Here is a 14,597-nt window from a genome sequence, read left to right as displayed (position 1 = left end):
CTACGCCATCTGTCTGCGGATAACGGACGCTACAATATTGTTGATACTATTACTGAAAACTCTAATATTGCAATTTCAAGTAGAGTAAATCTGATAACCTCATGCAAAATAGAGTTGTATCTATGCTGTTCAGAACCAATCTACATGATAAAGAACAAAAAAGGACAAGAAAGACTGATGAGGTAGTAGCTGTATTCAAACTGAAAATAAAATGTTCCTCTGTCAGCTACAGTATTGATGATATTTCCCTTGTGAAATGTATCCTCTAAACAAGTTCTATCAAATGTAAAATGTAGGAGGTGGTTGTATTACAATACGTCAATCCATTTCACTACAGTCAATCACATCTAGTCAAATCCATACTACAGTATTATGTCAAATCACTCTGGGAATTTTAGTGTTTATTGTTCAGTTACAAAAAAATAGAAACATAAAATAAAACAATGCAACTCTCCTAACTATCAACTGTCATAACCTTTGAAACATATTTATATACATCTGTAACCACATATCTCCTCCACACTGCATTAAACCAAGACAGAAAAATAAAGTCAACAAAAAAAGAAAGCACCAATTGTTCTATGCTAGAAGACTGATAAACAATGTAATACTATCCCAGGGAAAGAAAATCATGTTCCTTTCTCTACACTACTAACGTAGTATCCTGACTCTACAATCGGTTGGCCGCTCTACCTTAGGGGCTTACTTTTTCTTTCTGTCTTGAGAGCAGCGTGGACAATACCTGCAGAGTTAGAAAAAATTAATATTCAGTTGTAAACCTTAAAATCCCATCACTATTTCCGTTATGTAAGATACTCACCGGCCAGTTTATTAGGTACACCACCCCGTTCACAAAAATGGATCGCTCCTACAGACAGTGAGTCACGTGGCCGTGGCTTGCTATAGAAAACAGGCATCGAAGCATTCAGTTACTGTTCGATTGAACGTTGAAATTGGCAAAACCAGTGACCTAAGCGACTGAGTGTGGTATGATCGTCGTTGCCCGGCAGTATCTCAGAAACGGCTGCCCTCCTGGGCTTTTCACGCACAACAGTGTCTAGGGTTTACAGAGAATGGCATGACAAACAAAAAACATCCAGTCAGCAGCAGTCCTGTGGGCAAAAACAGCTTGTTGATGAGAGAGGTCGAAAGAGAATGGCAAGAATTGTGCAAGCTAACAGGCGGGCCCGCAAACAGACAAATAACGGTGCAGTACAACAGTGCTGTGCAGAACGGCATCTTGGAATGCACAACTTGTCGATCCTTGTCACAAATGGGCTATTGCAGCAGACGACCACACAGGGTTCCACTCCCATCAGCTAAAAACAAGAAGAAGCGGCTTCAGTGGGCACGCTATCACCAACACTGGACAGTGGAAAAACATCACCTGGTCCGACGAATACCGGTTTCTGTTGCGTCATGCTGATGGCAGTGTCAGGATTTAGTATAAGCAGCATAAGTCCATGAACCCATCCTGCCTGGTGTCAACAGCATACCGCTGTCCAATATGCAGCAACTGCGTGATGCCATGGCGTCAGCATGGAACGTTTCCGACTTGTAGAAGCCATGCCCCAAAGAATTCAGGCTATTCTGGAGACAGAGGGGTCCGACCCTGTACTAGACGGGTGTACCTAATAAACTGGCCAGTGAGTGTAGTATTGTATGGTTAGTCTGTGTAGGTTAACTGATTCCCTCACCATTTCCCTCTTGGTTTGGTCGTCAGGCCCACGCAGGCAAAGTGGAACCACTCGATGGAACACTGCAAATACAATCAACACAGGGGTTTGATGAAGTCCGCACACACTGTAGTTTTCAAGAACCAGGATCAACACAAAACAATATAGGTCAGGTCAGTGCACACACTGGGGGAAACTCAGGGGAGGTTTCTGGGGAAACTCACATCTGTGTTGTCACAGCCAATCATCTCTCCATAGGACACCTGGTGACACAGGCAGTAGGTGGGCTCGTTGGGGTCCACTGGCATGTCCAGCACGTCAGAGGGATGCACGTTCCCAAAGTTAGCAGCTGGAGCAGTGAACTCCCCCCTGACAATGAGAGAGAGGGGTGGGTGAGTACACACACACAAAATGAAGGCCAATGAAGGAGATTGTCTTCAAGCAAGGAAGTGATAGAGTGCACAATAATAAACGTACGGTTGGAGAAGTTTGACTTTCTTCTGCGCAATCTTCGGACTGCCATCTTCATCTGAGCTCTTCACTTTAGAACGCGTTTTAGCTACCTTCTTCTCTTTCAGCCCCCTGGACTCGCCTGAAATATCAAAACATAGCGGATAGTCCTGAATGAATTGTGAATAACGATGAGTGAGAAAGTTAAGACACACAAATATCATACCCCCAAGACATGCTAACCTCTCACCATTACAATAACAGGGGCTTTTTTTTGGGGGGGGATATTATATTTATGCATCTAACTTTCTCACTCATCATTATTCACGATTCATTCAGGACTATCGGTAATCATGGTAGCATCCACATTAATGTAGAGTGTTAGTGTTTAGAAACATTAATTACCATTCATTTCTATTGGGCACAAACTAATCTGAAACACAACCAAAACAAACAGCAAATGCATCGAACAAGTTTGTGTAGTCACAAGCTTGATGTAATCATTGCGTGCTAAGAATATGGGACCAAATAGTACACTTTTGACTACTTTAATGATAATGACTTTTGGTCCCCTAAAATATGTGTGTGTGTGTGTGGGGGGGGGGGGGGGGGGGCTGCACTTTAACCTCATAGTCATTGTATAATTAAAAATCAAAAGTGCTGGAGTACAGAGCCAAAACAACAACAAATATTGTCACTATCCCAATACTTTTGGAGCTCACTGCATCTGTATAATTTTGGAGCTCACTGCATCTGTATACTTTTGGAGCTCACTGCATCTGTATACTTTTGGAGCTCACTGCATCTGTATACTTTTGGAGCTCACTGCATCTGTATACTTTTGGAGCTCACTGCATCTGTATACTTTTGGAGCTCACTGCATCTGTATAATTTTTTCTAGTAATGATTTGATATTTTGAAGTGTGCCAAGATGCTAAGCAAACACTCATGAGAAACAGACACGTATGTGCACACACCCACTTCAAATACATACTTTTCTTTCCCTTACTGGAGGTGGAATCATAGTCTGTGCTCTCTATCTGCTTCTCCTTCAGGTCGGCCTCAAAGCGGGCCAGGTCTGTGTCCAGTCTCCGGATGTGCTTGTCCACCTAGGGAACAACCACTGCACTTTAGGATTCATTTGACTGACCCACACAGGCTCCAATACAAAGGAAGCACAGTGCTCCAAAGTACTACTACTGACCATCTCATAAGTCTGCATGGCCAGTTGCACTTTGTCATCCCCAAACTCCTTGCTTTTGCTGTACGACTGCTGGATCTGCCTCAGAATAGTAAGCTTCTGTTCAGACGAGAGGGTCCTGGCATTGGATGTGTAATCCTTTGCCAGGGAGTCTATCTGCCCCTTTAGATCTGAGAGAAAGAGATGGGTTGGGTGAGAAGTTTGGATAAGCATTTTTATTGATGCCACTGATCTGAGAATATCAGCCTTATGTGATGTGTGTTACTGTGTCACTTGCTTCCACATACCATTTCTTTTTAAATGAAGTATGTGTATCTAGGGCTTTTACAAGTATGAATGGATTTAAGAAATCCCATGGCTGTGCCCAACAAAAGCTCAACAAAGTACTGATATGTAAAGATGCCTCACATAATTGTAGTGCAGCTTTTGTTCTAGATGATCTGATAGTGTTGGAAAATTAGCAGATCATTGAATGGTAAATTGTTGAGGACCGTGGGCATGAATGTTCTTTAGCCCTGGTAATCTGGTTGTTATGGAGGCGAGACAGATTTCATTTGCATACATTCATCATTGGCAATTCAAATGCACAATTTGTGGGTGGGTGGGATGGCTGCTACTTTATTATGCATTGTAAACGTGGTTCACACATACTCTGCAGAGTAACGTTAGTGAATTGGTCGGTACCAGTTGTAGTTAGTGTTATTTCTCACCCTCTGTACGTTGATCCAAGTCCCTCATCAAATTGAAGTTCCTCTGCAGTTCAAATGGCAGGTTCTCTATGCCTGTGATGAGAAATGAACAATCATGAACAACTTTTTTGACTGATTAATATTCACTAATAATACCAACTCTTGGTATAACAAATGTATCTTCAATTTGTGATGATACTCTAGCTAGGGTAATGCCTAACAGGCGAAACGACCGTTGGTGTTGATTAGCTAGGTAGCTAGCGGCCTAATTATCCAAATAAAGCATTCCTTCTTGCAATGCATTGACTAAACATGCAGATAAATTCAAATAGGCAGCTAAACTATCGAAAACATTTGCAGATTCTTATCTCTAAATCGTTTAAATAATATAAAATGAACTAACTGTCCAAATAGTGTTCCAAATACATTCCCGCCGCCATCTTGGAAAATGTAAACAACACAACTTCCGGCGAGGAGGACGAGTTGTTCTTCGGTTTGATCCGAAATCAAATAAACGATATTTTAATATCAATCGTAATGCAGGATATTGTATTTGCACTGTGTCAGAGACTGAATATAATTAATTAAATGTACTGTTTATGAAAACTATCTAATAACATAATTGATGTCATACACGGTCAACAATACTGCAGTAATATAAAAATAAACAAGATGGGAGTATGACAAACAATCAGACATTTTATTGTCTCAAGGAATGGTCTTTACAATACATACCATCAACTTGATCAAAGGACATACAAGATGAAATTAAACCAAACAGATAACATTGCAAGGAAGGATTAAAATGTGAAAATGTGATGTTTAACAAGAGAAGTAGAACTTTGCCCTCAACCACAGATCTAGGATCAGATGACCATACTCCTACCCTAGAACCAATCATCCATGAGGGCCATGAAAAATATCTGATCTAGTATCTGTGTGGTTAGGGACAACATCTACCTACTCCAAAGGGGGCTGGGGATCAGGGCCCTCGATGGAGGGCCTGCTGCAGTGATTTTCAGTCCAGAAGGAGGCAATATCTATCCTAACATTCTCAGCTCAACTCTTGTGAAAATGACTGATCTGTCATGACAATTAGACCTCTCTGACTAGTGACAACTGCAAAAATAATTACAGTCTTCATTTTCATAAACATTTTATACATGTTCATTGTCCAACCTCTTCTTTTTTCAGCAGCTTCTTCAACTTATTGAATTTGTTCTTCCCAATTCTCTTCTTGCTCTGCATGGGGGATTTCCTCTGTTTATCGCCCTTTTTCTCAAACCTGCTCCCTTCCTTTGACTCTTTGGTCGTCTCCCCTTCTGTTTTGACTGTGTTGGACTTCTTGAGCTCTCCGTCCACTTTCACAGTCTCACCATCCATCTTTGCGATCTTTGCTTTCTTCGGCCCGGTTGGTTTTTGACTTTTTTTCAGGGTGCTTGGGTTTGTTGTTTTCTTGACGATGCTTTTGGCTGGTTTCCCGTTGGCTATTGCCTTCTGTGACACAGCTGGCTTGCCAGGGACTGGCTTCTGCTTCTTGGACTTGTTCTTAGACCCTGCTTTAGATGGTCCGTCCTCATCAGAGGAATCAGCTGTAACCTCCACTGCCTCAGATGGCTCGGTTTCCTCTTCTCCGTCTGGAATAGTGACAATAACAGGATGTTATTTTTATATAAACACGAGCGGTGTTTCCATGACACTGGACAAAGCACTGTGGTTTATTAGATCCAAGATGACATCTACTTTACCTTTGTCAACTGCTGTGGTTGGGACTGTGTTGGAGAACTTTTTCAGCTTGGCCACAAAGAAACCGTCCATGTTGTGGGAATGAGGGTAGAACCGGCGTGAGAGTTTCAGAGAGGGATGGAATCGTCTCTCTTTGAATCTAAATGGGAGGAAATATATATATTTTTTCTTATTGCACAAGAAAACGGTTAGGGGGGTACAGGTAAATATCTGGATGAATGTGAATAATGTGGTGTTCTTATAACCCCTTTACCTGGTGAAGCCTTCTTTGCCAAAGTCCAGTCCAGTCTGGACGAGTTTGACGTTTCTTTTCTTGAGAGCATAGTCCACTACCCACTCGTTCTCCTCCACCTGGTGATAAAGTCAGTAAGGTAACTTCATCTATTCTAGTCCAAATGAATTTAACCGTCACAGACATTTTGTAATGGACCGAAAAAACAAGAAAAAGCTGCGATAAAATAAATAATTGCAATTCACTTTAAGTAAAGCACCAATTTAGATGTTGTTTATTTGTCATCAGTGTGACACTCAGGTGTACCCACCATGATAGAGCATGTGCAGTAGACCAGATAGCCTCCAGAGGGAGACTCAGCGTTGACAGAGTCGATGGCCGCCAGGATGAGCTCCTTCTGCAGGTGGGCCGACCGCTGGATGTCAGACTCGTCCTGAGAGACAGGACGTAGAAAGTAAAATTAGGAAGACATGAACAGGAAGTTGTCATTAAAGGCCAGTGTCTACTGTAAATCTAAGGGCCTGTGTAGTGTATAATAGGTTTTTTCTCACCTTACTGGTCTTAACAGCAGGGTCTTTGGCGATTACTCCTGTGCCTGAGCAGGGAGCATCAAGCAGCACTCTGTCAAACCCACCCATGACCTGCAAACATAGTAACTAACAGGTTAACATACCATCAATGGGTGTAACATACAATGTACAAACTGCATGTAGAGCAAGAAACTCTCTTATTACCTTAGGGAACTGCCTGCCATCGTAGTTACAAATCACTGAGTTGGTGACTCCCAGACGGTGGATGTTGCCCACCACACTCTTCAGTCTGTCAGCACTGGCATCATTGGCCACAATCACCCCTGTGTTCCTCATCAACTGGGCTGTGGGACACACATATACACAATAAATAAGTAATCCAATAAAAGTTAAGTCTTGCCTGTTAAGCCCTAGATCAGGGGTTCTTAAACTTTTTCAGGATGGGACCCAAATGAGAAATTCAGTGTTTTCCTGGGACCCAAGCTCATGAAAACATGCCCCCTTTTGGGGGCCCTAAACGAGATATGGTTGGGTGGCTCCCCCACCTCACAGGCAAAAACATTTTAGTTTTAAAGTTAATTTCCTGCAATTCTACACACTTTGCCATGACTTATGCCATTTTAATATGATATCTGAATGAGAGTGACTAACAAAATCAATGGGGTGCCCCTTGGAGTTCAGGGCCCTTGGGCACGTGCCCTGTGTGCCCGGTCGGTATTCGGCCATGATTAGATAGCTGGCTAGACTAATTTACCAATCTAAAAAGTGTTCGCTGACATCACTAATTAAGTAACTGTCAGTTGCTAGGTTTCCATCCAATTGTCAACAGATTTTCATACGAATATTCTAAAATCTGCAGAAAGAAAAGATGCACATTTTCCCACCAGTGGTGTGTTTTCACCAAACTGACTTGTTGCGAATAGAAATCAGTGCGTGATGACATAGTGCAGACAAAATGTACTTTTTCGCTTAAGTTTTCATGTACTGAATAAACATCTAAAGTTCAATGCGTTTCCATCGCATTTGCAACTCTACCGATAGTTGTCACAAAAACTGTTGCGTTACATAGCAAATGTGCCGACTCTGGTCTTGGCACGTGCGCTCGCAGATACAGTGTGGGTAGGCTAGTCTACATGATTATTTTTTTATGGGTGAGCAAGAATATTTTTATTTTTGAAACGGCTGTCATGCATCGATCATCATGTCACCAGAACAAGACCCTCAATATTTATTGGAAAGGAGCATCATCAAGCTCATCCCGTGCACCTTCACCACCCTGTGAAGTTCATCATAATTTATTTAATCTATAGCCTAATAAATTGCATGGTTTCCCGAGTCGAGTTTCCACTGCCATTTCTCCCCATGTCGAACGAACAAATGATATGTCGCCATTTATAATAATATACAATGGGGAGAACAAGTATTTGATACACTGCCGATTTTGCAGGTTTTCCTACTTACGAAGCATGTAGAAAATCACATTGTATGATATTTAAGTAATTAATTTGCATTTTATTGCATGACATAAGTATTTGATACATCAGAAAAGCAGAACTTAATATTTGGTACAGAAACCTTTCTTTGCAATTACAGAGCTCATACGTTTCCTGTAGGTCTTGACCAGGTTTGCACACACTGCAGAAGGGATTTTGGCCCACTCCTCCATACAGACCTTCTCCAGATCCTTCAGGTTTCAGGGCTGTCGCTGGGCAATACAGACTTTCAGCTCCCTCAAAAGATTTTCTATTGGGTTCAGGTCTGGAGACTGGCTAGGCCACTCCAGGACCTTGAGATGCTTCTTACGGAGCCACTCCTTAGTTGCCCTGGCTGTGTGTTTCGGGTCGTTGTCATGCTGGAAGACCCAGTCACGACCCATCTTCAATGCTCTTACTGAGGGAAGGAGGTTGTTGGCCAAGATCTCGCGATACATGGCCCCATCCATCTTCCCCTCAATACGGTGCAGTCGTCCTGTCCCCTTTGCAGAAAAGCATCCCCAAAGAATGATGTTTCCACCTCCATGCTTCACGGTTGGGATGGTGTTCTTGGGGTTGTACTCATACTTCTTCGTCCTCCAAACACGACGAGTGGAGTTTAGACCAAAAAGCTCTATTTTTGTCTCATCAGACCACATGATGAGTACAACCTTCTCCCACTCATCAGACCTTCTCCCATTCCTCCTCTGGATCATCCAGATGGTCATTGGCAAACTTCAGACGGGCCTGGACATGCGCTGGCTTGAGCAGGGGGACCTTGCGTGCGCTGCAGGATTTTAATCCATGACGGCGTAGTGTGTTACTAATGGTTTTCTTTGAGACTGTGGTTCCAGCTCTCTTCAGGTCATTGACCAGGTCCTGCCGTGTAGTTCTGGGCTGATCCCTCACCTTCCTCATGATCATTGATGCCCCACGAGGTGAGATCTTGCATGGAGCCCCAGACCGAGGGTGATTGACCGTCATCTTGAACTTCTTCCATTTTCTAATAATTGCGCCAACAGTTGTTGCCTTCTCACCAAGCTGCTTGCCTATTGTCCTGTAGCCCATCCCAGCCTTGTGCAGGTCTACAATTTTATCCCTGATGTCCTTACACAGCTCTCTGGTCTTGGCCATTGTGGAGAGGTTGGAGTCTGTTTGATTGAGTGTGTGGACAGGTGTCATTTATACAGGTAACGAGTTCAAACAGGTGCAGTTAATACAGGTAATGAGTAGAGAACAGGAGGGCTTCTTAAAGAAAAACTAACAGGTCTGTGAGAGCTGGAATTCTTACTGGTTGGTAGGTGATCAAATACTTATGTCATGCAATAAAATGCAAATTAATTACTTAAAAATCATACAATGTGATTTTCTGGATTTTTGTTTTAGATACCGTCTCTCACAGTTGAAGTGTACCTATGATAAAAATTACAGACCTCTACATGCTTTGTAAGTAGGAAAACCTGCAAAATCGGCAGTGTATCAAATACTTGTTCTCCCCACTGTATATATATTTTTATACATTATGACTTTACGCGCATAAAAACTGTGGATGGAAACGTGGTTATTGACTGACATAGCAAGAGAAAAACCACTGATGCACAACCACATTTCAAAATGGCACCTTGTGTTTTCTTCTATTCTAACTCCCATGTCGCAAACCATAACCTAAGAAAGGCTGCCCTTGATTATTAGGCTAATTGTAGAGACCAACAGCAGTAAACAGTATTGTGCTCATTGCCATTCAACTCTATTTTTAACATCCTCACCCATATAGGTGGTCTTTCCCCCTGGAGCTGAGCTCATGTCGAGCACCGTCTCCCCCTCCTGGGGAGAGAGAGCCATGACAGGCAGGAAACTAGAGGCTCCCTGCAGCATGTAGTGACCAGCCAGGTACTCCGGGGTCGCACCTGGGAAGGGAAAAATACTAGGTTTAACACAGGGCAGACACAGACAGGAAGACACACTCATCAATTCATGTATACTTACTCATAACACACAGAAAGCAGGATAACAGTTGTAATTACAAAATTAACATTCTAATCTTTCATACACATATAAAAGGTTAGAATGTGCTAGTACTGACCTATGGGTACTGAGGAGTCGAAGATGACCAGGCCCACTTTAGACCACTTCCCCAGAGGATCCAGATTCACCCCTCTGTTGATCAGGGCCTGGGACAAAGAACATACACGTCACTCAGTCTGGCAGAGGAACAGGCATTACTACTAGCATCCAATTATCCTTTGGTCAATTCCAAATGGACCCCTAGTCTTAATCCTTTCAGAGCTATACAAATGCCTAGGTGGTAGGGGTGGAGTTGGGGCACCTTTATTTGAGCCAAGTTGAAAGAGTGAGGTTTGTTACCTGAGCCAAGTCCCTCCTCCTTGTCTTCAGTGTATTGGTCCGAATGGTGACAGGTCGCTGAATTTCATTGGCCTCCAGGAAATCAATCAGCTACAAAGCACATAAAAAGAGGGAAGCCTTAGTTCAGCATGATGACAAAACGTAACCTTCCATAGACTTCCTGTTCATTTTGCGTTACTATAACATTCGGGAGAACAAAGCAATGACACATACCTCTGACACTGGAAAGATATCCAGCAGTTTGTCTATGAGGAAATTGTTGTAGCTGTAGTAAGTGGAAAGATCCTTTTTCAGGAGAGAGAGGTACTCTGTTCTCTCTTTCCCCTCCTCCCTCTTGGTGGCAAAGTGAGACAGAACGTCCACGTTGTCCTTTATTCTCTGGTGGATGGTCTGCAGGTCTACAAGCAAAACGCCTGCATCCACAGGAGAGAGAAAGACACTTAGTACAGATGGAGTCCACAGGCACCGATAAAGAACACATAGAAATGTGTAAACTGGCATAACAAAAAGCATAACTGTCAAAACTAAAAAGTACAAATCTAACCTCACCCTCTAACCTCAAACTCACCCTCTTTTGCTATCTCCTCTGCTCCAGGTAGTATGAATTTGTCCATCTCATCTATATTAGCCTGTACCGTGTCATCTTCATCCATGTCTTCATCTCCACTCTTCCCCTTATCATCATCATCATCATCATCATCGTCATCACTCTCCTGGCCCATGGCTTCCTGCAGCTTCTTCTGCTTCCTGGCAGCTCGCTCAATGGGGAGCAGCTGAATGAGAGATGAAAAGAGGAGTAAGGAACAGATGATTCAACAGACTAAGACTCAGCACCTTGCTAAAGAACAATAAGAACTTTGAAGGAAGAACATTGTTTTGCTATTTAGAACATGTCCTGGACGCATAACTTCGTCAATAATTTCACATACCTCCTCTCCATCACTGTCTCCTTCCCCCTCTCCTTCACTGTTGTCCTCCAATGCACCGTAGTCATCAACCAGGTCTTCATCATCATCATCATCATCTCCCTCAATTAGCAGTTTTTTCCCTTTATTCTTCTCCCCTCCCTCTTGTCCCTCGTCCTCTTCCTGCTCCCATTGGCTGTCACTGTCATCCTCGTCATCTGATTGGCCGACCTCACGCTTCCTCTTTGCTGGCTTCAGCCATTCACTGTTTTCATCTGTGAATCCTTGAGAACAGGGGAAACAAACCAATTAAGTCACCATAGACATTCATGGATATAGTATTGAGAACACAGTGAATGGATGGGGCTGTCTGACTCTGGATCCACATGGACTTAGATGACTTACCCCCCAATGCTAATGAATGAACAGTAACTTACCTTTTTTTGGCTCCTCCTTCTCAATGGTTTCCTTGGGCTTTTTGGTCACCTGAGCTCGCTTCCCAGCTCTAAAAAACGTCATCATCATTATCACCATCATCTTCAGCAAAAGTGTGTAACACTACATTACACAGTGGTTTAAAAATGAGTTGACGACATAACATCCAAAAGATTACAAACATACCTTTTCCTGGACCTGCTTGACAGTCGTTTAGGTGCAGTATCCTCTGCAAATGACAAGCATAGTTAGTTAGTGAGCATCAACCTTTAAATATTCATGTCTCATTCCCAGTCATGTATCCTTGCTTTAGTACCACTGTACTCCCAGCAAGTGAGGTTATACTGAGACTTCAGCTCTTCAGAAGCTGTATGTTACAATAGCCTCCCCCTCACCATCCGTTAAGAACTTGGCCAGCTCAGTCTCTGCTCCTTTCTGCTTCCTGGACTTCCGCCCCGGCCCCTTCTTCACATAAGTGGTGGGATCCAACTTCCTGCCCATGACTAACACCTACACAGGTAGTCTGGAGAGAACATATAAGTTATGATCAGTTGGTAGAGCATGGCGCTTGCAACGCCAGGGTTCTGAGTTTGTCACTAACTGTAAGTCGCTCTGGATAAGAGCGTCTGCTAAATGACTAAAAATTTAAATGTAAAATTATCATGTTGGATTTACACACTAAGGCATAGGATCAGAATGGGATGAAGGTAGTCACTAACTATGCACTGATGGCAACTGAAAGATGGTTGCTAGCTATATTCTCAGGAACATGTTTTTCAGAATCTGTTCCAAGAATGTTGCAAATAACAAAATTATAAATAACGACAAATCCGCTTAACTTGAAAAGTTTATTGAAAACAGGTTCCTGAGAATATATCACCTCTTAACTCTGACCTGCACTCTGATGTGGACAAAAATAAAAAGGAATGTGAAATATTAAAAATGTGACATGTCACTAACATCACGGTGTTATATGTAGTTATTATAATACGTGGAACATCCTTTTCATATGCCAAGTGGGCATTCTCTTCATAAGCATGTTAGGTAGCTATCTAGCTAATTAGTTGACAACTGTTAAGCGTTAGTGGTCCTCTGTAGCTCAATTGGTAGAGCATGGCGCTTGTAACGCCAGGGTAGTGGGTTCGATCCCCGGGACCACCCATACGTAAAAATGTATGCACACATGACTGTAAGTCGCTTTGGATAAAAGCGTCTGCTAAATGGCATATTATTATTAGTAGTACAAACTTCCACGCATGCTAACGTTATCCATCAATGGTATCCGCCTACACTCAAGTATGATGATATGCCGGTAATTAGCTAACGTTAGGTAACGACACATTGACTTCTCAGTTAAAAACAGACAAGTTGCATTCTAGAGACAAAACAACGTTAATATCATGAGGTTGCTATGTGCTGTAAAGGATGTTACCTAACTAGTTAGCTGGAACTTGCTTCCACATACACTGTGCAAGTCCGTCACCATGACTTGTTCATTCACTAGTGTATGGCACAAACAATCACGACATTTCTCTTTACGACAACTCTCCAAAACTCACCTTTGCAATAGTTTAAGTATAATGTATTTATTCGATCCTTGATTCCAGTTTACAGATTAAATTTACGCACATGTGACTTTTTTTCTAGCACACGTTGATTCCCGGAAGAAACACACATGCGTTTCCGGCGCATGTGATATACGAAGGCAAAATGCAAATCTTTGCAGAGGGAGCACAGTTTTCAAACTCTGGAAGTAGGTTGGAAATATTCTGTCTCTTTTATATACTAACTGAAAATAAACTTTTACTCATTCCGTTTCGTGTAGACCTATGTGAATATAATTAATATTACAGATTTGAGTCATTTTCAGTTGTATGCATTGTCCCAATTAATAATGTTAATGTTATTTCCCTGGGGCATTGACAATCAGAGATAATAATCAACCTTTTTCGATTATATACTGAACAAAAATATAAACGCACCATGTAAAGTGTTGATCCCATTTTTCATGAGCTGAAATAAAATATCCCAGAAATATTCCACATGCACAAAAATATTATTTATCTCAAATTTTGTGCACAAATGTATTTACATCCCTGTTAGTGAGCATTTTTACTTTGCCAAGATAATCCATCCACCTGACAGGTGTGGCATATCAAGAAGCTGATTAAACAGCATGATCATTACACAGGTGCACCTCATGCTGGGGACAATAAAAGGCCACTAAAATGTGCAGTTTTGTCACACAACACAATGCCACAGGTGACTCAAGTTTTGAGGGAGCACGCAATTGGCATGCTGACTGCAGGAATGTCAACCAGAGCTGTTGCCAGATAATTTAATGTTAATTTCTCTACCATAAACCAGCTCCAAAGTGGTTTTAGAGAATCAGTAAGTCCAACCGGCCTCACAACCACGTGTAACCACGCCAACCCTGGACCTTCACATCTGGCTTCTTCACCTGCGGGATGGTCTGAGACCAGACAGCTGATGAAACTGGGTTTGCACAACCTAAGAATTTCTGCACAAACTGTCAGGAACCGTCTCAGGGAAGCTCATCTGCGTGCTTGTAGTCCTCACCAGGGTCTTGACCTGACTGCAGTTCAGCATCGTAACCGACTTCAGTGGGCAAATATTCACCTTCGATGGCCGCTGGCATGCTGGAGAAGTGTACTCTTCATGGATTAATCAGTTTCAACTGTACAGGGCAGATGGCAGACCGCGTATATGGCGTCGTGTGGGCGAGCGGTTTGCTGATGTCAACGTTGTGAACAGGGCCCCTTGGTGGTGGGGTTATGGTATGGGCAGGCATAAGCTACGGACAATGAACACAATTGCACTCACACTCACAGACCGTAGTTTTATTATAGGCAAATAAGCGCCACCAACCGGTACTC

General features: G+C 42.6%; 2 protein-coding genes across 2 annotated transcripts; both read right to left on the bottom strand.

Annotated features, from left to right (window-relative positions):
• Nucleotides 1-172: 172 nt before the first annotated feature.
• On the bottom strand, nucleotides 173-4,484 carry LOC311140737 (inhibitor of growth protein 4-like). Its single transcript, XM_084175945.1, has 8 exons — nucleotides 4,420-4,484; nucleotides 4,038-4,109; nucleotides 3,331-3,497; nucleotides 3,121-3,235; nucleotides 2,154-2,268; nucleotides 1,901-2,045; nucleotides 1,698-1,759; nucleotides 173-742 (listed from the first exon to the last, which is right to left on the bottom strand). The coding sequence occupies exons 1-8, from the start codon at nucleotides 4,454-4,456 to the stop codon at nucleotides 703-705; spliced, it is 753 nt and encodes a 250-aa protein (XP_084032071.1). The 5' UTR covers nucleotides 4,457-4,484; the 3' UTR covers nucleotides 173-702.
• Nucleotides 4,485-4,702: 218 nt separating this feature from the next.
• LOC311139387 (28S rRNA (cytosine(4447)-C(5))-methyltransferase-like) lies at nucleotides 4,703-13,373 on the bottom strand. Its single transcript, XM_084174256.1, has 16 exons — nucleotides 13,260-13,373; nucleotides 12,096-12,223; nucleotides 11,887-11,929; nucleotides 11,703-11,770; nucleotides 11,290-11,549; nucleotides 10,929-11,133; nucleotides 10,574-10,773; nucleotides 10,361-10,450; nucleotides 10,080-10,167; nucleotides 9,763-9,903; nucleotides 6,729-6,868; nucleotides 6,546-6,635; nucleotides 6,305-6,427; nucleotides 6,016-6,113; nucleotides 5,765-5,901; nucleotides 4,703-5,653 (listed from the first exon to the last, which is right to left on the bottom strand). Exons 2-16 carry the CDS (start codon nucleotides 12,199-12,201, stop codon nucleotides 5,184-5,186), a joined length of 2,259 nt encoding a protein of 752 aa, XP_084030382.1. The 5' UTR covers nucleotides 12,202-12,223; nucleotides 13,260-13,373; the 3' UTR covers nucleotides 4,703-5,183.
• Nucleotides 13,374-14,597: the final 1,224 nt, after the last annotated feature.

Source organism: Coregonus lavaretus (assembly GCF_964263955.1).
Source record: "Coregonus lavaretus genome assembly, chromosome: 13".
NCBI lineage: Eukaryota > Metazoa > Chordata > Actinopteri > Salmoniformes > Salmonidae > Coregonus > Coregonus lavaretus.
The sequence above is the reverse complement of the archived record's forward strand: the minus strand, read 5'-3'. Positions and strand labels throughout refer to the sequence as shown.

What these genes read in the sequence shown, in the direction of transcription:
- LOC311140737 (XM_084175945.1), bottom strand. Translation starts at nt 4,456, where the DNA reads ATGGCGGCGGGAATGTATTTGGAACACTATTTGGACA. An exon ending in CTTGGATCAACGTACAGAGG is followed by an intron (nt 3,498 to 4,037) that starts GTGAGAAATAAC and finishes TCTTTCTCTCAG; the next exon opens with ATCTAAAGGGGCAGATAGAC. An exon ending in ACCAAACCAAGAGGGAAATG is followed by an intron (nt 743 to 1,697) that starts GTGAGGGAATCA and finishes CTAACTCTGCAG; the next exon opens with GTATTGTCCACGCTGCTCTC.
- LOC311139387 (XM_084174256.1), bottom strand. Translation starts at nt 12,201, where the DNA reads ATGGGCAGGAAGTTGGATCCCACCACTTATGTGAAGAAGGGGCCGGGG. An exon ending in CGACTCCTCAGTACCCATAG is followed by an intron (nt 9,904 to 10,079) that starts GTCAGTACTAGC and finishes TTCCCTTCCCAG; the next exon opens with GTGCGACCCCGGAGTACCTG. An exon ending in AACCACAGCAGTTGACAAAG is followed by an intron (nt 5,654 to 5,764) that starts GTAAAGTAGATG and finishes TCACTATTCCAG; the next exon opens with ACGGAGAAGAGGAAACCGAG.